Genomic DNA, 21,060 nt, shown 5'->3' on the forward strand with positions numbered 1-21,060 from the left:
TATTACCATCTTTATACCAGTTATGCTTTCAAATAAATATCCCACAAATTTTTCTGGGGGGGATTGCCAAAGTATGACCCTACCTTTAAGGCATAACATGTCTAATTAAAAATCCTAGCAGTGACCTTAGATACAAAATCTTCTTTGGTCAGTGTGTGCTTGATTTATATGTTTTCCAATAATCTGCATGCCTGTTATTGCTTGAAACTTCCAGCACCAAATACATGTCATACATATTTAATAATAATAATAATAATGGCTACATTGTTCTAAATTTTCAGCCATACATAAAAAAAATCTATGAGCTACTCCAGACATCCAACAACCTCTTCACCATGGATGGAAGATGGAGAATGACAACCTCCTCATTGACTGGATGACCCTATCACCTGAACCAGATTGTGTCATGGAGTTGGCCTACTGTTCTGGGACTTGCAAGAAGAACAGATGCAGCAACACTAACGCGTGCATATGTTTGCAGAATGTTCCAAGTACAGAACTCTGAGTGTCAGGGAGAACTGTAGCAATGTTAGCAGACGTGCTCACCCTGAAGAAGATGATGAGGATGAGGATATGAGGATGGGGTTTCTGATCCCGAAGAAGATTAAGCCACTCCTTAGGTTGCCCACTACCACGAATGAGAGACTGGGGTATTTGCTTTTCTTTTATTTAAAGCAGTGATGTGGAGGCTCATTTTGTTTGTAATTGTATCCACAGCAGTACAAAAATCACCCAGACAATCACTGCCTGTTATCTGCGAGTTCATGTACCAAGTGTGCATTATTGAATATTCATTAAATACTCCTTTCAGTTTTTATCAACTGTTTAGTTCATGTGCTGACACAGTCACAGACTTTGAGATGCTTGTGGCAACAAACATATTGGTCCAATTGCACAGTTCTGCAAATACTGAGGATAATGTGTGCATGCTCAACTACATGTGCTTGCTTGAAGCTGGCAAAAAGGACTGGTATACCTCCTGCCACCAGCATCTCAAAGGTCTCCCATTTCTTTTCATACAAGACTGAACATCTCTTTGGTCAAAACGAAAAGGAAATGGTGCACATGCATAGAGTATGAATAATTTCTGGACCATGAGATTCACCTGTATACGTGGTCTCCTGCGTTCACATACCCCTGCCCAGCCTACATTTCCCACGTGCCTATTACAATTTGGTGAAAAGACCTGATTATTATATTGCCCCTTGACCCTCCACAATGCACTGCGGCCCCACCGCCACGTTCTTCCTCCTTTTCTCAGCACCTATCATTTACGGACGGGTCTTTACGGCATTTTCGGAGTTTCAAGTTCCTTAACCTTTTGAGTTTGTGAATTGACTTGATTTCTATTTACGAATAAAGAGTGATTTCTTGTCTGTTGGTAAGAGAGTGCTTATTTTCATATTTCATATTTTTGTTCTTTTCTGCCCCTTTTGTCTGTGCATTATCTAACAGTGATGAAACTTACCCGGATTTATCCGGAAATCCGGATATCGGCGTGGCAGAAATCTGTTTCCCGGATTTTCATTGATTTTCCGTCCCTGGTGAAAATACACGTTATGGCTAGCCTAAATTTTGTGCCGTGTCATGTAAAAATTGCGAGCAGAACGAGCTGATGTAAGAAGTTTAAAGAACAGATCCATCTACAGACATATCACACAGGGACACGACTTAACGCCTGCATATAAAAAAGGCCCTCTTCCATTTTGGGTAGAATAACGCCTTGAACGAAGATTATACTAGAAGCTGGATCTCTCATGCGCCATGTGCGTTGCTACTCATCTGACATGTTCTGTTTTGAGCCATATGTCATGTCAAGCTGTCAAGCGAAATAATCTGCTTTTCATCCAACAATTGGCAACATGTACAAAGTGCTAAATTGGTCCCACAATATAAAAGACTTCGACAAAAATATCAGAAATGTCTTTAGTTGGAAACGGTTGGAGAAGGATTGCACCCGAGATTTTTTGTCGGATTACGTCCAGAAAATAGACTAGCCGGGTTATGCCATTTGTCCACGGTGCAAGGACAGACTCAAGTACAGCTCTTCCGGTAAGAAGGACTTGAAAAACTACGCGAACTTGTTCAATTTAGGCCTAAAAATCTCACCTTAATCTCATGCTGTAAACATAGGAAAATGTCAGGAAAATGTGCCAGAAAATGCCTCAGATTGCACCACAGAGCCTCTACAACCCAAAATTTCCCGCGGCCCTTAAGCAGGCCCTGGACCCCACGCCATAGGGGCTTCACGCTTCGCATTATTACAACCACCATGATATTCCATAGTTTTGAGGATTTCAGGATATTTGAAAATTTTGAGTTTCATCACTGATCTACAGGTTTGGATGTGACCTACCATGGTAGTGCGTTGTTACAGCCATTGAACGGGGCTCACTGGCTGCCCTTTGTTCTCTTTGTGATGCATGCGTGTGAATAATAGCTGCCCAATGCTGTATGGGTCTGGCTGTGGAACAGGACTTGGTGGGCTGCCCTGCTCCTTTGTGGTGCAGTTTTGCGTTATCCGAGATTCACAGCCTTGATGGGGAGTGACCCTGGTGGAGTGAATAGGCCAAGTTGAGCATGCTATGCCGCAACACTACCTTGAGCAATAATGACCACTACTGAAATTGATCAGGTTGAGCATGCTGTGCCGCAACATTACCCTTGATCACTGACTGATCCGTACACCTCCTGACCGGGCTAAGCTGTGCCGCAACACTACCCTTGGTCGTCAACCCCCACTGTTTGGATTGATCAGGTTGAGCGTGCTGTGCTGCAACTCTGATCACTGGCGTCCACTCTGCATAATCTACAGATTGGGTTAAGTATGCCGTGCTGCAACAACACCCTTGATCACGGTTGACCAGAGTGTAGCAAGGTGTTCCTCTTTCTTTACCCTGCAGATGTCAAGCGTCGCTACATACCACATCCCCGAGTGACCCTGCCTGCCAATGGCCCAGCGGGGCTCACAGGGCGACGGCCCTCGGCCTGCTTGATCCCTTACCGGCTTCTGCTTGCCGTGCTTCTTCTGCTTAGAAATCAGACCAGTCTTACCCCCTCCAAGCAGGCAATGGGTTCACTGTGTTCCACTCCTTCCACCACAGGCAAGTCTACAGCACCGCATGGCACACAGCCTTACATTGTGCTGACAGGACTTGTCCCTGTTCAGTTAAGTTTAGCTACGCCACACTTCAGGTACTGGGCTATGCTCAGATCCCCCTGTCACCACTGCATCGCAGTCAACATCAGTGCAGAGTGGCGCTGCACTCAAGGCGAGTCAGCCTACTCTCCCACTAACCGTGTCTGGGCAGCTGACATTCACTTCAAGTTCCCGTGCTCTGAAGTCATTTGGCAGTCTCCCTACTTCCAGCGCCTACCATGGAAGAGGTCTATTCATCGCCACAGGCCAGCTACAACGACTGCCACACACCATGAACTACACCCATCAGTCAAACTCCACAGCAGTTCACTCAGATGTGACTTGGACGTCACAATTCCTAGGGTTGACGCCCCATTGTCTCTGGAGGCAGCCCATTCAGAGGCGCCACTGAACTATGGGGGCTCTTTACCGACCGTATTTTGGGCTACAGAACCTGATTACCTGCTGCATGCCGTGGTTTTTGAACACCATTCGTCGGCAAGGCTTCTGGCTACCGGCTAGAGCTATCCGACCAGTGTGCTTCCGTCACAGCTCCCTGGCAGCTCAGCCTGCTTCAGCCGATCATGGCCTGCATTCTGGGCATGCTGCTGACGCCCTGGGCTTTCAGGTTCTTCCTTCAGGTTCTACGGTTGGATCAACCTCACATAAGAAGCGTAAACACTAATCGTCTTTTGCAGGGTTCAAATTAAAACATCTCAATCTAGACCTAAGCAAGATACATGTAATGCTGCATCTAATTTGATGATGGCAGTCCGCTCCCTTGGAAATGCTGTCCACTATAGTCAGTCGCCTCGAGTCAACCTCCACTCCCCCAGCAACTGCTCCTGACCCAAATTCCCCTCACATAACAGGCTCTGCTTCCGTCTTACAGATTCATTTTCGGCTTCACATCCGGCTCTGTTAGTCCGTCCAATACACAAACGTGCAGTCATTTTATTTTTTGAATAGAATTTGTGCTTAATAAATTCAATTCAGTATCTACTCCTTGGGTGTCAGAGTTCACTGAACTTCACATAGTCGCAAATCCTACATGCTCCTTTCATCGAATAAATCCAGGCTCTCCATACATTTTTCTGTTCGGGCTGGCCATGCCCCACATACTATCTGGACACGAAGTCCTTCGAAGTGGGTGTGTCGAAAGTTTGCATGCTGTGAATGTTACGAGGTCCGGCAAAAGTGTGTCTGCTGTTGGTGCCCACCTGTTAACGAGGGGGAGTGGGTTAGCGTAGCAGGTCTTTCCTTGCTTTGCACCAATGAAGCCCGGGTTCGAGTCCTGGCTTGGCCCAGGCTTTAAGTGCATTTGCTTTCCAGTCCATACTCGCTCTCACAGGTTTTCTCCGGGTACTACGGTTTCCTCCTGCCTCTAAAGCTGGACCTTCTTCCTAACTCCGTAATGTGATGCTGATTAATAAAGTGAATGAATAAACGTACAGTTATTGGCGCAAATAGCCCGAGTTGCTGAAAGCATCATTAAAACAAAACAACAACAACCTTTGTTGACGGCTTGCCATGGTTGCCTTTCCATCTGCGTCTGTGTTATCGAAACAAAGAGATGTACTTGGCAAGTTTTTTGTCAATACCACCATTTTACCTGCTCATCCCCTTTTTGGTTCTAGCAAATAAAGGGGAATATTATAATACTTGGATGCTAAATAAAACAAGATATCTGGATTCTTAAATAATGGAGAGATCTCCTGTCTTCAGACACTCCTTACCTGCAGTTTTTCTGGTTTTGCAATGCATGTGGAATGACCTTAACTTCCCATGCATGTAATGAAATGGCCGCAGTCCTCTAACTCAAGGATACAAATGTCCACTTCGAACATAGTACAATGTAGCAAGGCTCATTATTCATTTCTTAGTAAATACTTTAGCCTCTCTTTGCATGTGGGCTGCCCTTACTTTCGTCCCTCCAAGTCCGGATGTGACCGTGATAACAGATGCATTGCTATACTGATGGGGAGCCTTTCTTTCTCCACTTCGCGCCTCCAGGGTGTAGGTCACTGCCTCTCGAGGCAAACATGAACGTTTTAGAACTCCAAGGGGTGTTCAACGCTCTTCGTCACTTCCTACAGCACTTAGTAGGTTGTTCTGCTCGAGTCCAGAGCAATACCTCAAAAACAGTGGCGTACATCAATCATCAGAGTGGCACACGCCCTTGTTACATTAAGACAAGGTAGAGAGCTACATACCCTGTCGATTGCCAATGGTCACATCCGCTGGGAGCCACATGGGGTTCGTCTTATCCCAACCATTGGATTCCTAATGAAAAACCAGACGCCTGCCTTCTGGCCTCCTGACATATTCGTTCCCGACTTCAGAAGACCACTCTGACAAAAGATTGTGTCCGGTTCGGCCTATCAAATGGTATCTTGTGAGAATCTAATTCCCCAGCTCTTTGTCACCACAACGAAACCCTTTTTACGCGGCGTCAAAGGACACTATTGCCTGATGGACAGTCTTGGCCATTATCTTCACTAACCGAGAGTCTTCCTGGATTTACATCAAAGCGAAAGCGCCCTCACATGTCCAGAAATGCTTGGTCAATTTTTAATGTTTGAAAAAGTGCACTATTCAGTTCAAGTAAATTGAAAAAGATGTCAAACAGTCTTCACACATCAAAGAAGAGTACAGAGATACACAAAAAAGTATTCTGAGAAAAGTTGATTTCCTGGATCCTTTAACTGTAAAGAAAACAATAGTCAGAGAGATCTAAAGCTTTTCGTGATTTGCACTTTGAAGGGGAAAATAACTTGTGGGTAAAAGCCATGTTCTACAAGGAGTTGTGGTTTCAAGAAAAATCAGAAGAGATTGTGGTTTAATGTTCACTACTTGAAATGCAAAGACTAACCTCCAGTCATCACAGCAACCAATGCTTGCTTAGGGTATTATATGTTTGTCACTCATTAGGTTTTCCTCTTTTTTGAAAACATTGAGAACTTCATTCTTACAAGATTTGCTATTGGGTAGTTGACTTGGATTGCTCATTTTAGTAATATATAGGAAGAAGTATTTCCTTGAAACTTTGTAAATGCATATTTCTTTCAAGCTGAAGTATTAGGGAAAAGGCGTAAATTCTTTTGAGAGAATGTTTCAATTCATATTCTTCATAAACATACATCATTGGTATGTGACCACTTGTTGCTACTGCATGGGGCACCATTATAATTATATTCCTTCCACCATATTCTGAATTTGCTTCAGTTTTAGCACTGTTAGGTTTAAATTATAGAACGGTGGGATCTATCACTGTGAAGCTGACTTACAAATTTATGGCATAATATTCACAAGAATTTAAGGAGTGTGTTGTCGAAAAACATCAAATATAAATTGCATTTAATTAGTGCATCCTCTGTATTCATTTCAGGAAATTTATTGATTTTTGTTTCTTCATTTTTGGCTATATATTTTCAACCACAATAAATACAAACTGCTTTCAGAATGGAATTTGAACTAAAATATCAAAGTTTTTGTCATAACTATAAATGTTCTCCAGGTGTTCTGAAATAAGATCATACAATTCATGTTAAAATATATTTTAGAACGTACACTTGATGTTAGCCGACACTTTAGCACAATGGTTCTTACTAATGTGCAACATTGGGCCCGTTTATCAACTTTTCACCCTTACCCCGGATGGTGGTCACTGAATAGAAAAACTGAAGCAATATTAACCCCATGCAGGGCCCATTCTATAATGCTTTCTAACAGATATTTGCAAATCTGCATCTGTAGTCTAAAATGATTCATCAACAAAGCTGACATAACAAACACCAAAAGCACAAATTTCAGCTGACGCTGTTACAACCAGTGAAACAGCGGAGGCCAATCAAGGTATCACTGACATCTGCTGCAATACAATCAAATATGATTTTCGAGTCTATTGTTCTCAGGTTGATGTCTCTCCCAGTCTGTAGATACAGGTGTGCATTGATAGCAGGCTGCAAAGTGATACCAATGACAAAAACGTCAGAGTCTGGACTGACGATGACAACATCTGTGCTGGTGAGGGCTGCATGAGCAGCACGCAGAAAAAGCCGGATGTCCGCTTCCTCCTGTGTTCAGTGCAGAGATGGAACTTCAGCCAAATTCTACCGTCTGGTCAGCATCAATCAACCTTGTCATCATGCGCCAAAAACACCTAGACTCCTTTCAGCTCTGATGTCTTCACCTTACTCCATGTGTCAAACAGGTACTCTATGAGAGATTCCTTGTTTTCCCTGTTTGATAGGAACTTCTTCCACTGGTTCAGAGGGAGCTGTTGACCAGCAACCTGTGTCACTTGATCAGGCCTGCAGCTCGTTTGGCCCTCTCTGGATTCTTAATTGACACCTTTTGGTACATATAGGTGTCAATCACAAAATGTATTGTGCAGGAATTGCTAGCCTTTGCTTTGTTGACTATCCTCTTCAGGATGATATGGGCAAAGTTGAGGAATGTTGGCTGTCCTGGAAACTTTGGCACTTTAACCTGTTGAATCAACGCCATCCCATCCATGACATAAACACAACCGGCTGTTGTATCAATGAGCAGCTTCTCTTCTGGCTGACTTTCAAGGGCATATAGTAGGTTAGCCTTATTAGTCTTGAGAAGGCATCCTTGTTCAGTGGCCAGTAAGAGGGGCAGGGGTCCAAGAGAAATAACAACAGTTCCTGGAGATTGATATCACTGTATTGGCTAGTGAAAACAAGCCTTGCCAGAAGATTGCGATCTGCTTGCAGAATCACCTGATTTCCACATACTTTCTGCTTCAAGTATTTGGCCATGCTGGAAAATGTCTTTGATTTCAGTTTCTTGATATGACTGAGTAAGTCAACCTCATTAGTCTGCAATCATGTCTTGCACAGCTGGAACAACTCTGCATCGCCCCTATCATGGGCAGAAGATACATCCTCCTGCACATCATTTGTGGCACCTAATCCGAATGTTAACTGGATTAGCTCACTTTCCTCATAATCAAATGGATTTACAATGTTGTATGTGGTGTCCCCTATTGCCTTGACTTCTTTTTTTGTCACGCTTCATTTGACTTGGAAAGAGGTCACTATGTGAAGAAGAATGCCCTCCTCTGTTGGCCATATCCTCACACTCTCGAGTGATAGCTCCTCTTGCATTATGTGATCATACCCATCTGTTGATGGTGCCTTTGCCAGTGGTTATTCCGACCATTCCTCCTTTGGTCTTGGAATCCCTGTTGGCGGTTTGTTCAATGGTCTGGTCACATGCTATCCGAGTAAAGGCATTTTGGCTTTTCTGTGAAATCTCCCTCCATGAAACTTCTGTGAATGGTTGGATGGGTCATTGCTACATTAGCCATTTCGAGCCAGTATGCAGGAAGGTATCTGGCATAGTTGATGTGATCATAAGCAAATGTCTACGGCAATTTTGCCCTTACACTTGCAAGACGAGTTGGCCATTTGGATGGATCTCAAGAAGAGTAAAAGGATTTGAATCATGTCCATGTGTGATGACTAGCATCTGAAGGAGAGCTTTTTGCTGCCGGTTTCAATGAATTGTTGATACAATAAAGTAAGCTGGTGGAACTCATCACTCTCCATATGCTTGGGATAGTCCGCTCTTGGAAAATCTTCTGACATGCTGGTGATGAGTTTCCTTACTCTGTTGGCGTCTTTACTGTAGATATGCATCAAGTTGCATTTGCTGCATGGCTTCCATCAGGAGCTTGTATGCCCTAATTGATCTGTTATAATGCTTACCAATGATCACACCATTTACTGAGCCACTGGCAACAACCTCGATCAGACTCTATCAGAATATTTTTGAGGCCCCATTTCGAAAGCGCTTGCCTATGCACCCAATGAATGACAGGGCAGTGTGGAAAGCACCCAGGCAAATGACTAATCTCGGCATGAAGACTCCATTCCTCAATCTATTAAGCTGGAGTTTGGAGTAGATTGCCTGATCCACAACAATCACTATTGTTTCTAAACCCAGCTTGTGTGCAATCGCAACACTTCTCTGAAGTATTATCAGGACTGTGCTTATTTTGGTATGGCTTGCCTCAATACCAGGCAAATAACCGATCACAGACTTGGGTGGCACTTCCACACTTGAGAGCAATTGGTTGAATCTAGTCCATGACAGTATCAACTGGCCATCCATGTTGAATCGTGTGAGAGTACAGGGAAAGTGTTTCTCTACAGGTCTCTTCAGCAATGGTGCACATGCTGACAGCTCCAAAGAAATTCCGATTCCAAAGAATTCAGGTCCTGCCTTCTTCACTCCAGAGTAGGTGGCCAGGTTTGGTGGTGGTGGCTGCATGGACCTTGCTCATGTCTGCTTTACACTGCATGTACTGGTAGACACATCAAATGTAGTGACTGTGTCAGATGAAGAGGGCCTCTGGATGACAATGCCATTTGTGTTGTGTGTCATTCTATGGCCTGTTAGAGTTTCTTCTCTGAAATCATAACTGACCTAAACCAGAGTGGTGTGCTTTCCCGACAGTATTGGTGATGAAGGAGCACCAACTGAGTTCATATTTAGTATTAAATACTCCTGTCAAATTAAATGTGACTGAGTGGGAGACGCAGTGACCAAATCCATGCAGCAAACCAATTAACTGGCTGAACCAGTCAAATGGTGGACAGTCATAGGCAATGGCAAGTGTGTTTGCGTCTGTGTCTTTCCTTTTGCCTGCAGACAACTAATATCCTGAGCCAATGAAAGGGTCTTCTTGTGAGTTGCATCTGGTACATTCACAAACGCATCAGCCTCAGGATCCTCAGAGGCACCAACTATCCAAGGGAGAAAGTTGAATAGATCACGAGGTATCATGTTTTCTGCTGTTTTTGTGGTTAGGTGCTCAGATGTGGGGGGCCATGGCATTTTGTATCAACAATGCTGGCATAAATCCATCTTTCAGGCTGTTATTTCCTCTGTAGTCTGGCAGTGGAGTTGATGCGAGTGGTTCCTCATCATCACTGCGTGACTCATTACTCATACTTGTGCCATGGATGGATTCTTGGCAGACCTTTTATTCAACCAGCAATGTTTCTGTGGCAATGTCAGTAAAAAAAACAACATCTCCTTGAAATTGAATGTGGGGTGTGAGAATAAAGAGCTGTGGGAATGTTTTCTGCAGGCAGGTTTTCAGAGTTCCTGTCTTATAGGTGGGAGCACCTATTCCATGGCTGATTTCAATCTGATCAACAAACATTCTCTTTAATTTGTTATCCTGTAGATCTTTGTCTGGTCAATGATGAGTGATTAAACAATATGCCACTGAGTATCGGTGATCTACTGTTTCGGCTGCCTTTTGTTTGGCTAAATACCTTGTGTAGTCTTTGCAGCATTTTGGGTGCTCCTTGACTTCAATGGCCACACAATCCTTGTCCTCAATGTGAAGTAGAAGGGCTGTGTTGTTGTTGTCCCTTGTAGCTTGCTTTAAACTGTCTGCATCGATGGTTGAACACATGGTGAGTCTTTCTTTTTTCCTCTTGCGAGTGTGAGCCTCCACAACATACTGCTCTTTTTGTCAAATCACACATATTTCTGGCGACAAATGCAGAGATTTGGTTTTCATCGCTACACTTGAATGTAGACTAGAGTACATCTGCCCGTGGTTGGTTTTTCTTTTGGGTTGTCCTGGCTGCCTATGTTGATGCAACTGCTGGCTGAAGCTGTAAACACAAAAACAGGAGACAAATTCACAACTTTGAACACAATTGTTAAAAAACAAAATTACTTAAAAGGGTTGTAAAGTTCTTTATGTTCTGAAAACAAGACAAAAGCATTTCAACAGATTTGTTTGACACAAAAGCCTGCACTTAAAAGTGAAGCCTTTTCAAGCACAGTTAATAATTGCAATGAATTTTATTGGTACAACTGACATGCTGGACCAAAGGGATATTTATGAATCACAAGACTGTTTAGCACTGCGAAGCAACACAAGATAGGGAATTTGGCCAAAAATGTGAAAACGCCATGGGAGGTCATGACCTCCATGCGAGCAAGCCGAATGGTTACAGCATCACATGGAAAGCCATGTACAATGCACATTGTGGATTATCTTTGTTTGGAGATTAGCTGTCGAAATTGGCACAGGTGTGCCCAGAACTACAGTTTTTCCAGTTTCTGAGGTATAAAAACAGGCTATTAACACTGTCTGCCAAATTCTTTGGACTTTTCTACTCAGAAGCATGATACATGTACATGTTTATTGATTTGCATACATGAATATCAAATTGTACAGTCACCTATTCTGCAAACTAAGCTTGGCACAATCAGTGCTTGGTTGAGTGGCCTGTATTATCATAATTAGTTGAAGATGAGGCCTAACAATGAAAGGCTTTTTAAGTTTTTCTTGGTGATTAATCACACCCTATTTATAAGGTTTGACCTAGGCCCAATTCCCTTTGTAATTTCCAATTAAAAGGAAAATACGTCAAATGTTATCAACTATTTTTCATAGAAATGTAATACAAAGGTGCTGTAAACTGCTTGCTGACTACAATGACCTAAAATACAAATCACAAAATGTTGATTCTCTGTTTGCTTGTTTGTCCTGTCCACTTGTCATTTTGCCTTTGAGAAAGATTCTGCTCAGATCAAAACATCAGGCCATCCATACTTTGAGACTTGTATTTTAAGTTATTGTAGTCAGCAAGGAGTTTGCAGCAGTTTTGTATTACATATCTATTTTTCATGACAGTGTAGTCCTCACAAAAATATTGCATCATATAATATTCAGCTACCATGCTAGCAAAAAAGTGAGAAACTGTATGCAAATTTGCTATCCACTTCTATTTAGGCCTTATTTTATTCAGTTAATGTTTGAAACAATGTACGTGTAGGGGCTATGTTTGTTTACTGATATTGCCCTAGTGCAAATACGCCCTAGGCCTAAAGTAAAATAAAACATTAACATACCGGTATGGTACTGTTGACACTAGCTGCAAGCACTTCTTTGCTCTTGGTGACACGTTTTTGCACACACAAAACGTGCTGTTTATCCCCACATGAACACAACCAGAGAACTGAACTTAGGGACAGGTGGGCACTCGCATTCTAAGTTTTGCTGATTGGCCTGAGGAGCCGTTAATTGAAATTGACACAGTTCAGGTGTTACCTACCCGAAGCTGGTAATGTGGAACTGCAAAAATTACATTGCATACAATCGATGAATAGCTACTCAGCAATTTACAGAGAAAGTTCCCGCCCGAAGCTGGTGAAACGGAACTGCATATAACTTACACCACATTCAGGCAAAGTATAGCTATTCACCAAATTACAGAGATTGTTCCTGCCCGAAGCTGGTGATGCGGAACATCAATTTAATATCAGAGAAAGTACCGGTTCTAGAGAAATCAGCCATTGTTCCCGCCTGAAGTTGGTGACGTGGAACAGCAACTAATATCAGTAAAATGTAAAATATCAGCAAAACAATGTATAAAAAAAGAAATTATCATAATTTGTTTCCACCCAAAGCAGATGGAGCGGTAAATCATTTTGGAATGTACCTGAGGGGTACAACGCCTTTGATATGCAAATTCAAAGAGCAATTACAAATGACAGAATGCAAAGTTACCCAGTTCTCAAGAACAAATAAACAAGGATCTACTCCAGTATAGAATATCTTTAGGACCAACCATCCTTAGTTATCAATATCACTGTGATTGGACAGCAATTTCCATGAAGTGTGACCTGACTTGGGCTTAACCACTTTCTGCCGGAGACTGGAATCGGAGACGTATGGTTTATATGCGTGGCCTGGGTCTCCGAACTCGGACAAAGGAAACAGGGCCCTGTAACAAAAGACCGTACTCCAAACAAAAGACCAGGCTGCTGGGATTTATCGACATTTTTCACTCTCAAAAGTGGTAATAATCCAGCCTTGTTTTCAAGCTATTCATGGTGACAGACAACTAAGGTGGAGAGCTTGCGGTAGCACCATGCAAGGATACGATCTCTTTGTGAGTCTGTATGGTTCTGACAGACATAGAACTCACATACTACTGGGAAACACCAGCATTTCAACGAAAAACAACCACAATCCCCAAATCGCCTACGATTTGAATAAGTTTTTCGCACTAAACATACATAAACCAAACCAAAACAACACCTTTACCGGAACCACAATTTCCGACCACTTTTTACCCAAAGCCACCCCTCAAAAAAAGCACTTTTCATCTGAAAAGAAACACACACCAGCCGAAAAAACTGGGATTCTCCCCACCAGTGCATCAGCGCACCCATTGGGCAATGCACTGACCAATCACAACGCGCCACACTCCAATGCACCCTCTACCACGTTACGCAAACAACACATTGTAAACACCCAGTCGAGCCGTCCCACAACTGTTCAGACAACATCTATACACTCAGCAAGTCATCGGGTAACGACAAGATCCAGGCCAGCCGTCGAGCACCGCCGTCAGCAATGTCCAGCTCTGATTTTAACATCCTCTGCGAATAACAAGCAAGCCCACGACACCTCTGGTGACAATGATTCCCTTCCTCTGTCACTGGAAGTGCAGTCCCCTGAACAACCATCAACCAACGGAGAACGAGTCCTGCAACCGCACCGCCTAACTGACACACAATTCCAACGGGTAAGGAGTCTGACAAATAAAGTAAACAGACTTATTTCTGTCAAAACTCACATCACCCGACCAACACACTCTCCGTCAAAGGCAATTGAGACTCAAACACCATCGGACTACATCTAAATGTAGGCCTACCTCAGGGTACGTTCACCTCAAACACACACCGTTTGCTCAAATTTCAGAGCTCCTTCTCGGATGGTGGAAGAAACTCCAAAACCAAACAGCATTACTCCTCACCAAGCCACAACTACACCACAGCCCGCAACTTGTCTGACTACATCACTCGGCCAAAGACCCAACCAGAAGGAGTGAAGAGGAAGCACCAACACGAAGATAAGTCTTTTCAAACCAAACGGTCTTTTTCAAGACCACCACAAATCTAAAAGAGAATATCTCTAGCCACTGCTGTCTTATATACACGTGATCTTAATACAGGAGTATAACCATAACCCCCCAATTATTCCCTTTACTTTCACTTTACACATATCGAATTGAGGAATACATCCATATACCCTGAACGACACTCCTTTATTACAACCAACCCAGAGTCAAAGCAATGGCCAAAAGAAAACAAAATATTGAATAAAGGAAGAGAACGTACAGTTAACGGAAATAGAACTGTGTCTCCACAACATACTGAACTAAGGCCAAGATCGCCAAATCCAACCGGATAAACCTATTAACGGAACAATTTGAAGCCTTCATAACCAACCTATCCAAAGCAACACTAACCAACACTGAAAAGATCGTGTTTGGAAAAGGTTTCAACCTCGTTTCCATTCCGCTAAACCATAAGGCTGCCCCACCACAACACAATTATATGCCCACTCTTGGCTCACAAATTTAATCTTGAACCATATGCAAGTTCGTATGATTCCGTCTCCGGAATCACCCACATTGCAACTGATGAGTCCCATACGAAGGGATGAAAGCATGCTCTCGCTATCAAGTGTCACTGAATGGGAAAGTACCATCATCTTTTCACACAAAATAATACAGTGACTTAAAACCTGAGGTCAAGTTGTGGTCCCTGAATGAAATTCACGCCAACATCCACCAAAGTCGGTGACTGCCAATTCTAATAAGGGTGAAAAACCCCCCTAAAACCATTAAGGAATAAAAGGGAGAAAATTACCTTCTGGCTCCTTAAAAGCTGGCAACTGAGTACAGGAATGACAGGATCGCTGTTAATTACTCTAGAATTGGCAAAGTGGACTACTGACGGAATGCACACTGAAGTTTTTACAAAGCAACAAAAGAGGCATTGAAGTAAGCTATGGCTGAGCAGGTGGTGGGACTGAATGGGGTGCAGGAGGGATGTTTTGGCAAAAACAGACTGACTTATCTTTTTGCCAACCAAATGCCACAACTCCTCAAGCAAAAGTGACCCGGAGTTCTCTCCAGAGCAAAGCTACTAACATCTTAAAGTCATGCCAGTAACTAGTTCAAGGCATTAAATCACCGTGCAAACAACTGTGAGTGACCACTACTGACCCATTTAGTGACAACGATCCTCCAATGTCCCGCGGTGATAAATTATTTGAAGCTGCAATTTATTTTGCCTCAAATTGATTACAAGTCTTGCACAGCAAGTGTGATGAAAACTGGCATTGTTTGAAACGGGCATCAAAGATGCAATGCTGTTACCGTATCTTTCCATTTCTGCAGCATGTGCATGAACGAAACCTCGTGCAATTATGGCCTGACTGACAGTGGATGTTTTTGTAGGGGAAATGCACATATAGCAACATTTCTGGCAATATTCTTCGTCACTCGATTAGACTTCATCCATACATGAGTCCGCCATCTTGTGCTACGCTATCATATTATAGAGCGCTTCTCATTAGTCAAGAAAGATATTGGTGTTTTATGGCATCTCTAATTTGCTAGGCGTTGTTTAGGCACAGGCAGTAATTTGTAGAATATCTTTCAATATCTTTCCTTACAATATTGTGAAATAATGCCTACATATTTAACGTGTGACAAGTAATGGTAGTAAAGATGTATTCTTCTCAATACTTAAATAAAGGTTTAACTCCCTTCCCATACTGGTTAATCAACCACAAGGCCCATAGATTTGTATACAAATATGTGCGCACCCAAGTAGTAATTTGATACGGCTCCTTGTCTCAAAATTACATTTTTTTTTCGGGGGGGGAATGTCCTGTCAACACTGTAACATTAGAAAAAATAAAAATGCCCTTACTCCTGAAGGATTTGTGTGCAAGTTAGTTTGCGATCCTCTAAAGCTTGTAACTTGCTCTGAAGCCTACTGACAATAGATGCAGTGGTTTGCATCATATCTTGGGTTTCACTTTCAGTTCCACTTCCAACTTGTTCCTCCTCTTCAAACTCCCAGTTGGTCCCCCTGACAGTCACTGTGGAACTTCCAGCTTCTGTTATGTATCTTTGAATCTAATGAGAGGTAAATAAGACCATTCAAAATATAATAATTATATAATAATAGTAACACAAAAAACTGCACTCTACAAGGTACACACAACACCCCACAAAAAGGAAACAATTACCTAAAATTTCAAACAAAAATTAAACAAAAACATCACATAATCACATTTTGGGAGATAGGTGTGTTTTGAGTAGGCACTTGAAAACCACAGTATTTACAGAAATGCTTTTCCATAAGGAGTCATCCTCTTCCTAATCAACTATGGTGAAGAGTTTGAACACTAGGTTGGAGGGGCATAAGACAATATGTATTGCTAGCTATGGTTTAAGGTAAAAAAAAAATTATATAAATTGGATGTTTCATACCTTGATTAAGTGTACCCTTCCCAAAAACAGTTTGTTAGATGATGCTACAATACACTGGTTTGTAATTGTGTGTAATTTTGTACGGCTGTACGGTTTGACACTTTCTCCGTGATTTCCAAAGGAAACAGTAAAACTGTTTAAACTTAAAACCATAATTTTATTCTTCAACCTCAACTTTATCAAATACGAAGTCAACAAAACATATTTACATATTTGATATGCAAATCATAGTTATAAAATTATGCATCATATTTGATTTAAAATGTTTTCCTTTAGCAAAACTGGTTTTTAAATTGTATACAGCATCAAAAGGGTCAAAGAGGTGTGGCATAATTCAGGCAAGAGTTGTAAGTCAAGTCCTCAGGCTCTTCTCAATCCAACAAATACATCAAAAATATGAGGTGGTACAAAAGAAATCCAACTTAGAAGCAGATATGTTTGGAGCAATAATAGTATCATTGATGAGATCGAATCTAAATGTTTTTACAATAAGGTATTATAGAAATGTTGAGTCCTTTCACAAGCATTTGCATATCAATAACTCCACCTTTACTCTTGTCATCTTTGTTCCAAAGCACCTGTACTAATTTTTGCTTAGCAAAGACTTTTGAGGTCAGCGTTCTGATTCAGAACCCTAATAACTGGTCCTGAGAGCAATTTACTAGCGACACAACATTATCTATGTACAGATACATGTACGCAGCATTCTCCTGACCTTTGGTGCAATTTCTGACAAGGTAAAGGGATTTTGTGCCTTCTGGTGCGAACTTATTAAAAAATGTCCACGTAGGGCTTGAGAACTCGTAAGTACCAGTACTATGTTGGACGTTGTAATTCACTTTAACCACTTCATGCCGGGGCATTTTTCAATGTTGATGATGCTGGGCCGGCATGACTATCATTTTTTCCGTTTTAAAAATCCTTCAAAAATTCATCATTTCATTTAATAACGGTCCTTTACAGCCGCATGAAGTAATCTTTAGGCACTACTCTAAGTTGACAGGCGACCTTCATTGACGCCCGAGTATTTCAGCAAGGCCTGCAGCCTTAGCCCAGATTGTGCTGTGTTATGTAACTTTCTTTTGTTCACGAATATGGCTCAGTGCACCGCTGACCTCTTTTCAATAGGGGCCAGATTAGCGTGCAGCGGTGCTGTGTGGCTCATCGCTGCGGTAGTGGAGCGCTTTTGTCCCCGGTGGTAATCCACTCACTATAAATGCCCCAAACCCTGGTATACTGTTTCAAAACAAGGCTGGATTATCACCACTTTTGAGAGTGAAAAATGTTGGTAATGCCCAGCAGCCTGGTCTTTTGTTCGGAGTACGGTCTTTTGTTACAGGGCCCTGTTTCCTTTGTCCGAGTTCGGAGACCCCGGCCACGCATATAAACCATACGTCTCCGATTCCAGAGCCCCCGGCAGGAAGTGATTAAAATATCACACTCCATGAAACCGTCAGATCTTTGGGTGTTTAAGGTTCCCTGAGGCAAAAGGGAGGGTCAGAAATGACCATCATGGTAAAATACAGGCTATTTTGGGGAAGTAAACTGGTTGGAAGGTATTAGCAACTTCCTAGTTGCCATGGTTACATTACATTAATATAGACTTCTTCTCATTTGAGCAACAAAAGAATACACTTTTCCAAGGGCAAATCCTCATTACAGAATGATAAAAAGCACATGTTCTTGTCTGAAAAAGAAACTGAGGCCCCAAAAGCAAAGAGAAAATGTAAACACTTGCCTTTGAGGGATTAAAAACTCCAGTCACAGCAAGGCAATGTCTGAAGATTCAGCAAGGAAACTAAAAGAGCATTTTATAATGCAATGATTAAATGAAACTAATCACATTCTGAAAAGTACCTCTTTAATTTTAAAGCTTAGAGTTCTCAGTCTGTCCTTGGTGCCATGTGTAAGATGCCGCTTCTCTCGAGTGATGCGATGTATCATGTCTGCTTGTATACGCTGAAGTGTTTTGATGCGCATATTGTAGTACATCTTCTTTTTCACAACTGTAGCCTAAAGGAAAAATGTTTATGATGCTGTTCACATAAATAAATCATTTTTATACAACTATAACATGTTGTGTTCTTGTTAATAAACATAGGGACCTTTCAGAATACTATGAATATTATTTGTTTTGTTTTAAAACATTCCATTTCAATGCAACAAAAATTCAAGCTAAGTGTGACATACATGATACCACACAAATCTTTTAAAGTTAATTACCTTTAACCACTTGCTGCGGGGGTGCTTTGAAAAATGCAGTGCCCACATACGAGTCATTTTCAAGATTTTCAGTTTTCAAAATTCTTCAAAAATTCATTATTTCATTTAACGGACGTTTATACCCCCACGTTTATACCCAAGGCCTGCAGCCTTGTAATAAAAGCCCAGATTGTGCAGTGTTTTATAACTTTCTTCTGTTTACACACCTGGCACAGTGCGCTGCTGACCTCTTTTCAATAGGGGCCAGATTAGCGTGCAGCGGTGCTGTGTGGCTCATCTACAGCTCATCCCTGCGGTGATGGAGCACTTTTGTCCCCAGTGGTAATCCGCTTGCTCTAAATGCCCCAAACAGTGGTATACTGTTTCAAAACAAGGCTGGATTATCTCCACTACTGAAAGTGAAGAAATGCCGGTAATGCCCAACAGCTCAGCTTTTGTGTCAAGCACAGTGTTTTGTTACAAGGCTTAACTCTTTTGTCCCGGTTTCGAGCAGCCCCCGGCTCTGTGTATAAAGCGTATGTGCTCGAAAGTGGGTCCCCGGCAGCAAGTGGTTCATATCCATGGGCATTATTATATAATGACATATACTTTGGGAAAATGAAGACAAAGTATGGAATGGGTGCTAATGTAGAGGACAAGAAAGAGAATTCACTTTCAAACTCTGTAATAACAAGGGCTGATGAAGTCAAATAGAGAAGGCTGAAATGTAAGATTTGTTTATACAGTGTACATGTACATGTTATCAAGCAATTTTGGAAAGAGGATTGTCAGACCGATATATACTTTGAGACACTGCATAATTGCACATCAAAGTCATGGAAGAGTCAACAAATTAATGAGGTTTGTTTAATAATGGACACTCTGCAAAGAGACAAGAATAGACGCAAATTGCTCATTGTACATATGTACACTGGGGCTGGGCTCCTCTATGTGATAATAAAAGATATTTACCACATTTTCCAACAATTAAAAGGCTTGTTTTGAGTTAATTCAAACACAAAAGACCTTCTACTGAGTAAATGTCATTTCTGAAAATGCCCGCTATCAACAAGGGACAGAAAAACTGCTGGTCTTTTTATGGATTTGACCAATGAGTACTATGGTGCACTATAAGTTACACTCAGATGATCTGTCACAAGCTACAAGTACAGTATAATTTGGTGTTCATAGAACTCAAGTTACACAAGTACACAATAATTTTTTATAATTAACTTGGAATAACCAAATTTGGTTGTTTCATTTTCCAAATCCTCTAAAACGTAATGAAACTTGACAAATTTTAACATAAAAAGAAGTTGGACAGTTAGGGATGTTTTTAATAATATTTGAACAACAAGGGTAATAAACTCTCACCTCTGCCATTTCTCTCAGACTCTTACTGGAAACATCATACGAGTCCAATCTCTCAAGGAAGGGCAGGTGAAACAGAACATGTGTTGAATAGTTACACAGGAAGCACACAGGGTTTGGAGCATACAATGGGTCCTTTAAGCCCAAATGTTTCAGCTTCGGAAGCCTTATCAAGTGAGTAAGTTCCTATGAATATAAAATTAAACAAGGTTTTAAGCTTTCAATGACATACACCATAAATGTTGTACCAAAGACATGCATGACAGCATGACATGTTGCCCACATTCCTAGAAAAATCTTGTTGGAACATGCCTCCCCATCACCACGTCAATGTTTCTCATTGGGTAAGCTGGGATGAATCTTGGTCCAATAAATGACTGCAACATTGAATGGGGGAGAGGGGGGATCTTTTCAACGTGCTTCCCACATGGTGTTCCAATTATTTTGTCCAGGATTGTAGCCACAACACAACAAAACTCAGCAAAACAAAAAAATTGGTGCTGACAACATCTACAGTACAGGTCAAAATTTTAGCTAACACGGTCAGTGAACCAGACATGCTGTTCAGTGCACACTTTGTGGTTTTTACCGTGCATTGCTTGTCCAATGCATGGTAAGCCTGACCCCGGAACTCATTATCTCAGCAGGGCTTGTGACGGCAGACCGTAAAGTGACCGACAACGTATAGTGAACCACTCCACAGGCAGGGCTGTCGCTCCAGCTTTGTGTATGCGTGTACAATATAGTACAGCCCAAAACGTTCTCCGGAAACTTGCGAGCGAAGGCCCTCGGTAAACACCCAAGAGTTTGTGCGCAGTAAACGAGTGAAGTTCGAGACAAGTACAAGCGAATGTTCTGTATCCCTCGCAGTACATGTAAACCGTTAGGAGCGAGTGACAAACGAAGTACCTCCATCATGCCGTACCACAAACCAGAACCAACGATCGACCGCATTGTTTTATTATTCCCGAAAATTTGGCTGCCATC

At 41.9% G+C, this 21,060-nt stretch overlaps 1 protein-coding gene and 1 pseudogene across 11 annotated transcripts in view; both read right to left on the bottom strand.

Annotated features, from left to right (window-relative positions):
• Positions 1–21,060, bottom strand: part of lrrc9 (leucine rich repeat containing 9) — a 286,106-nt gene that overhangs the window by 168,074 nt on the left and 96,972 nt on the right. For all 11 annotated transcript variants that reach the window (XM_087133796.1, XM_087133801.1, XM_087133790.1 and 8 more), the window contains 3 exons: positions 20,077–20,259; positions 18,358–18,513; positions 15,935–16,143 (listed from right to left, as the gene is read on the bottom strand). In XM_087133796.1, the coding sequence (XP_086989922.1) occupies positions 15,935–16,143; positions 18,358–18,513; positions 20,077–20,259 (548 nt within the window). The remainder of the gene's footprint in view (positions 1–15,934; positions 16,144–18,357; positions 18,514–20,076; positions 20,260–21,060) is intronic.
• On the bottom strand, positions 554–10,655 carry LOC147800482 (uncharacterized; annotated as a pseudogene).

Source organism: Acanthaster planci, linkage group LG01 (assembly GCF_054643075.1).
Source record: "Acanthaster planci isolate LZ-2023a linkage group LG01, COTS_SCS, whole genome shotgun sequence".
Classification (NCBI taxonomy): domain Eukaryota; kingdom Metazoa; phylum Echinodermata; class Asteroidea; order Valvatida; family Acanthasteridae; genus Acanthaster; species Acanthaster planci.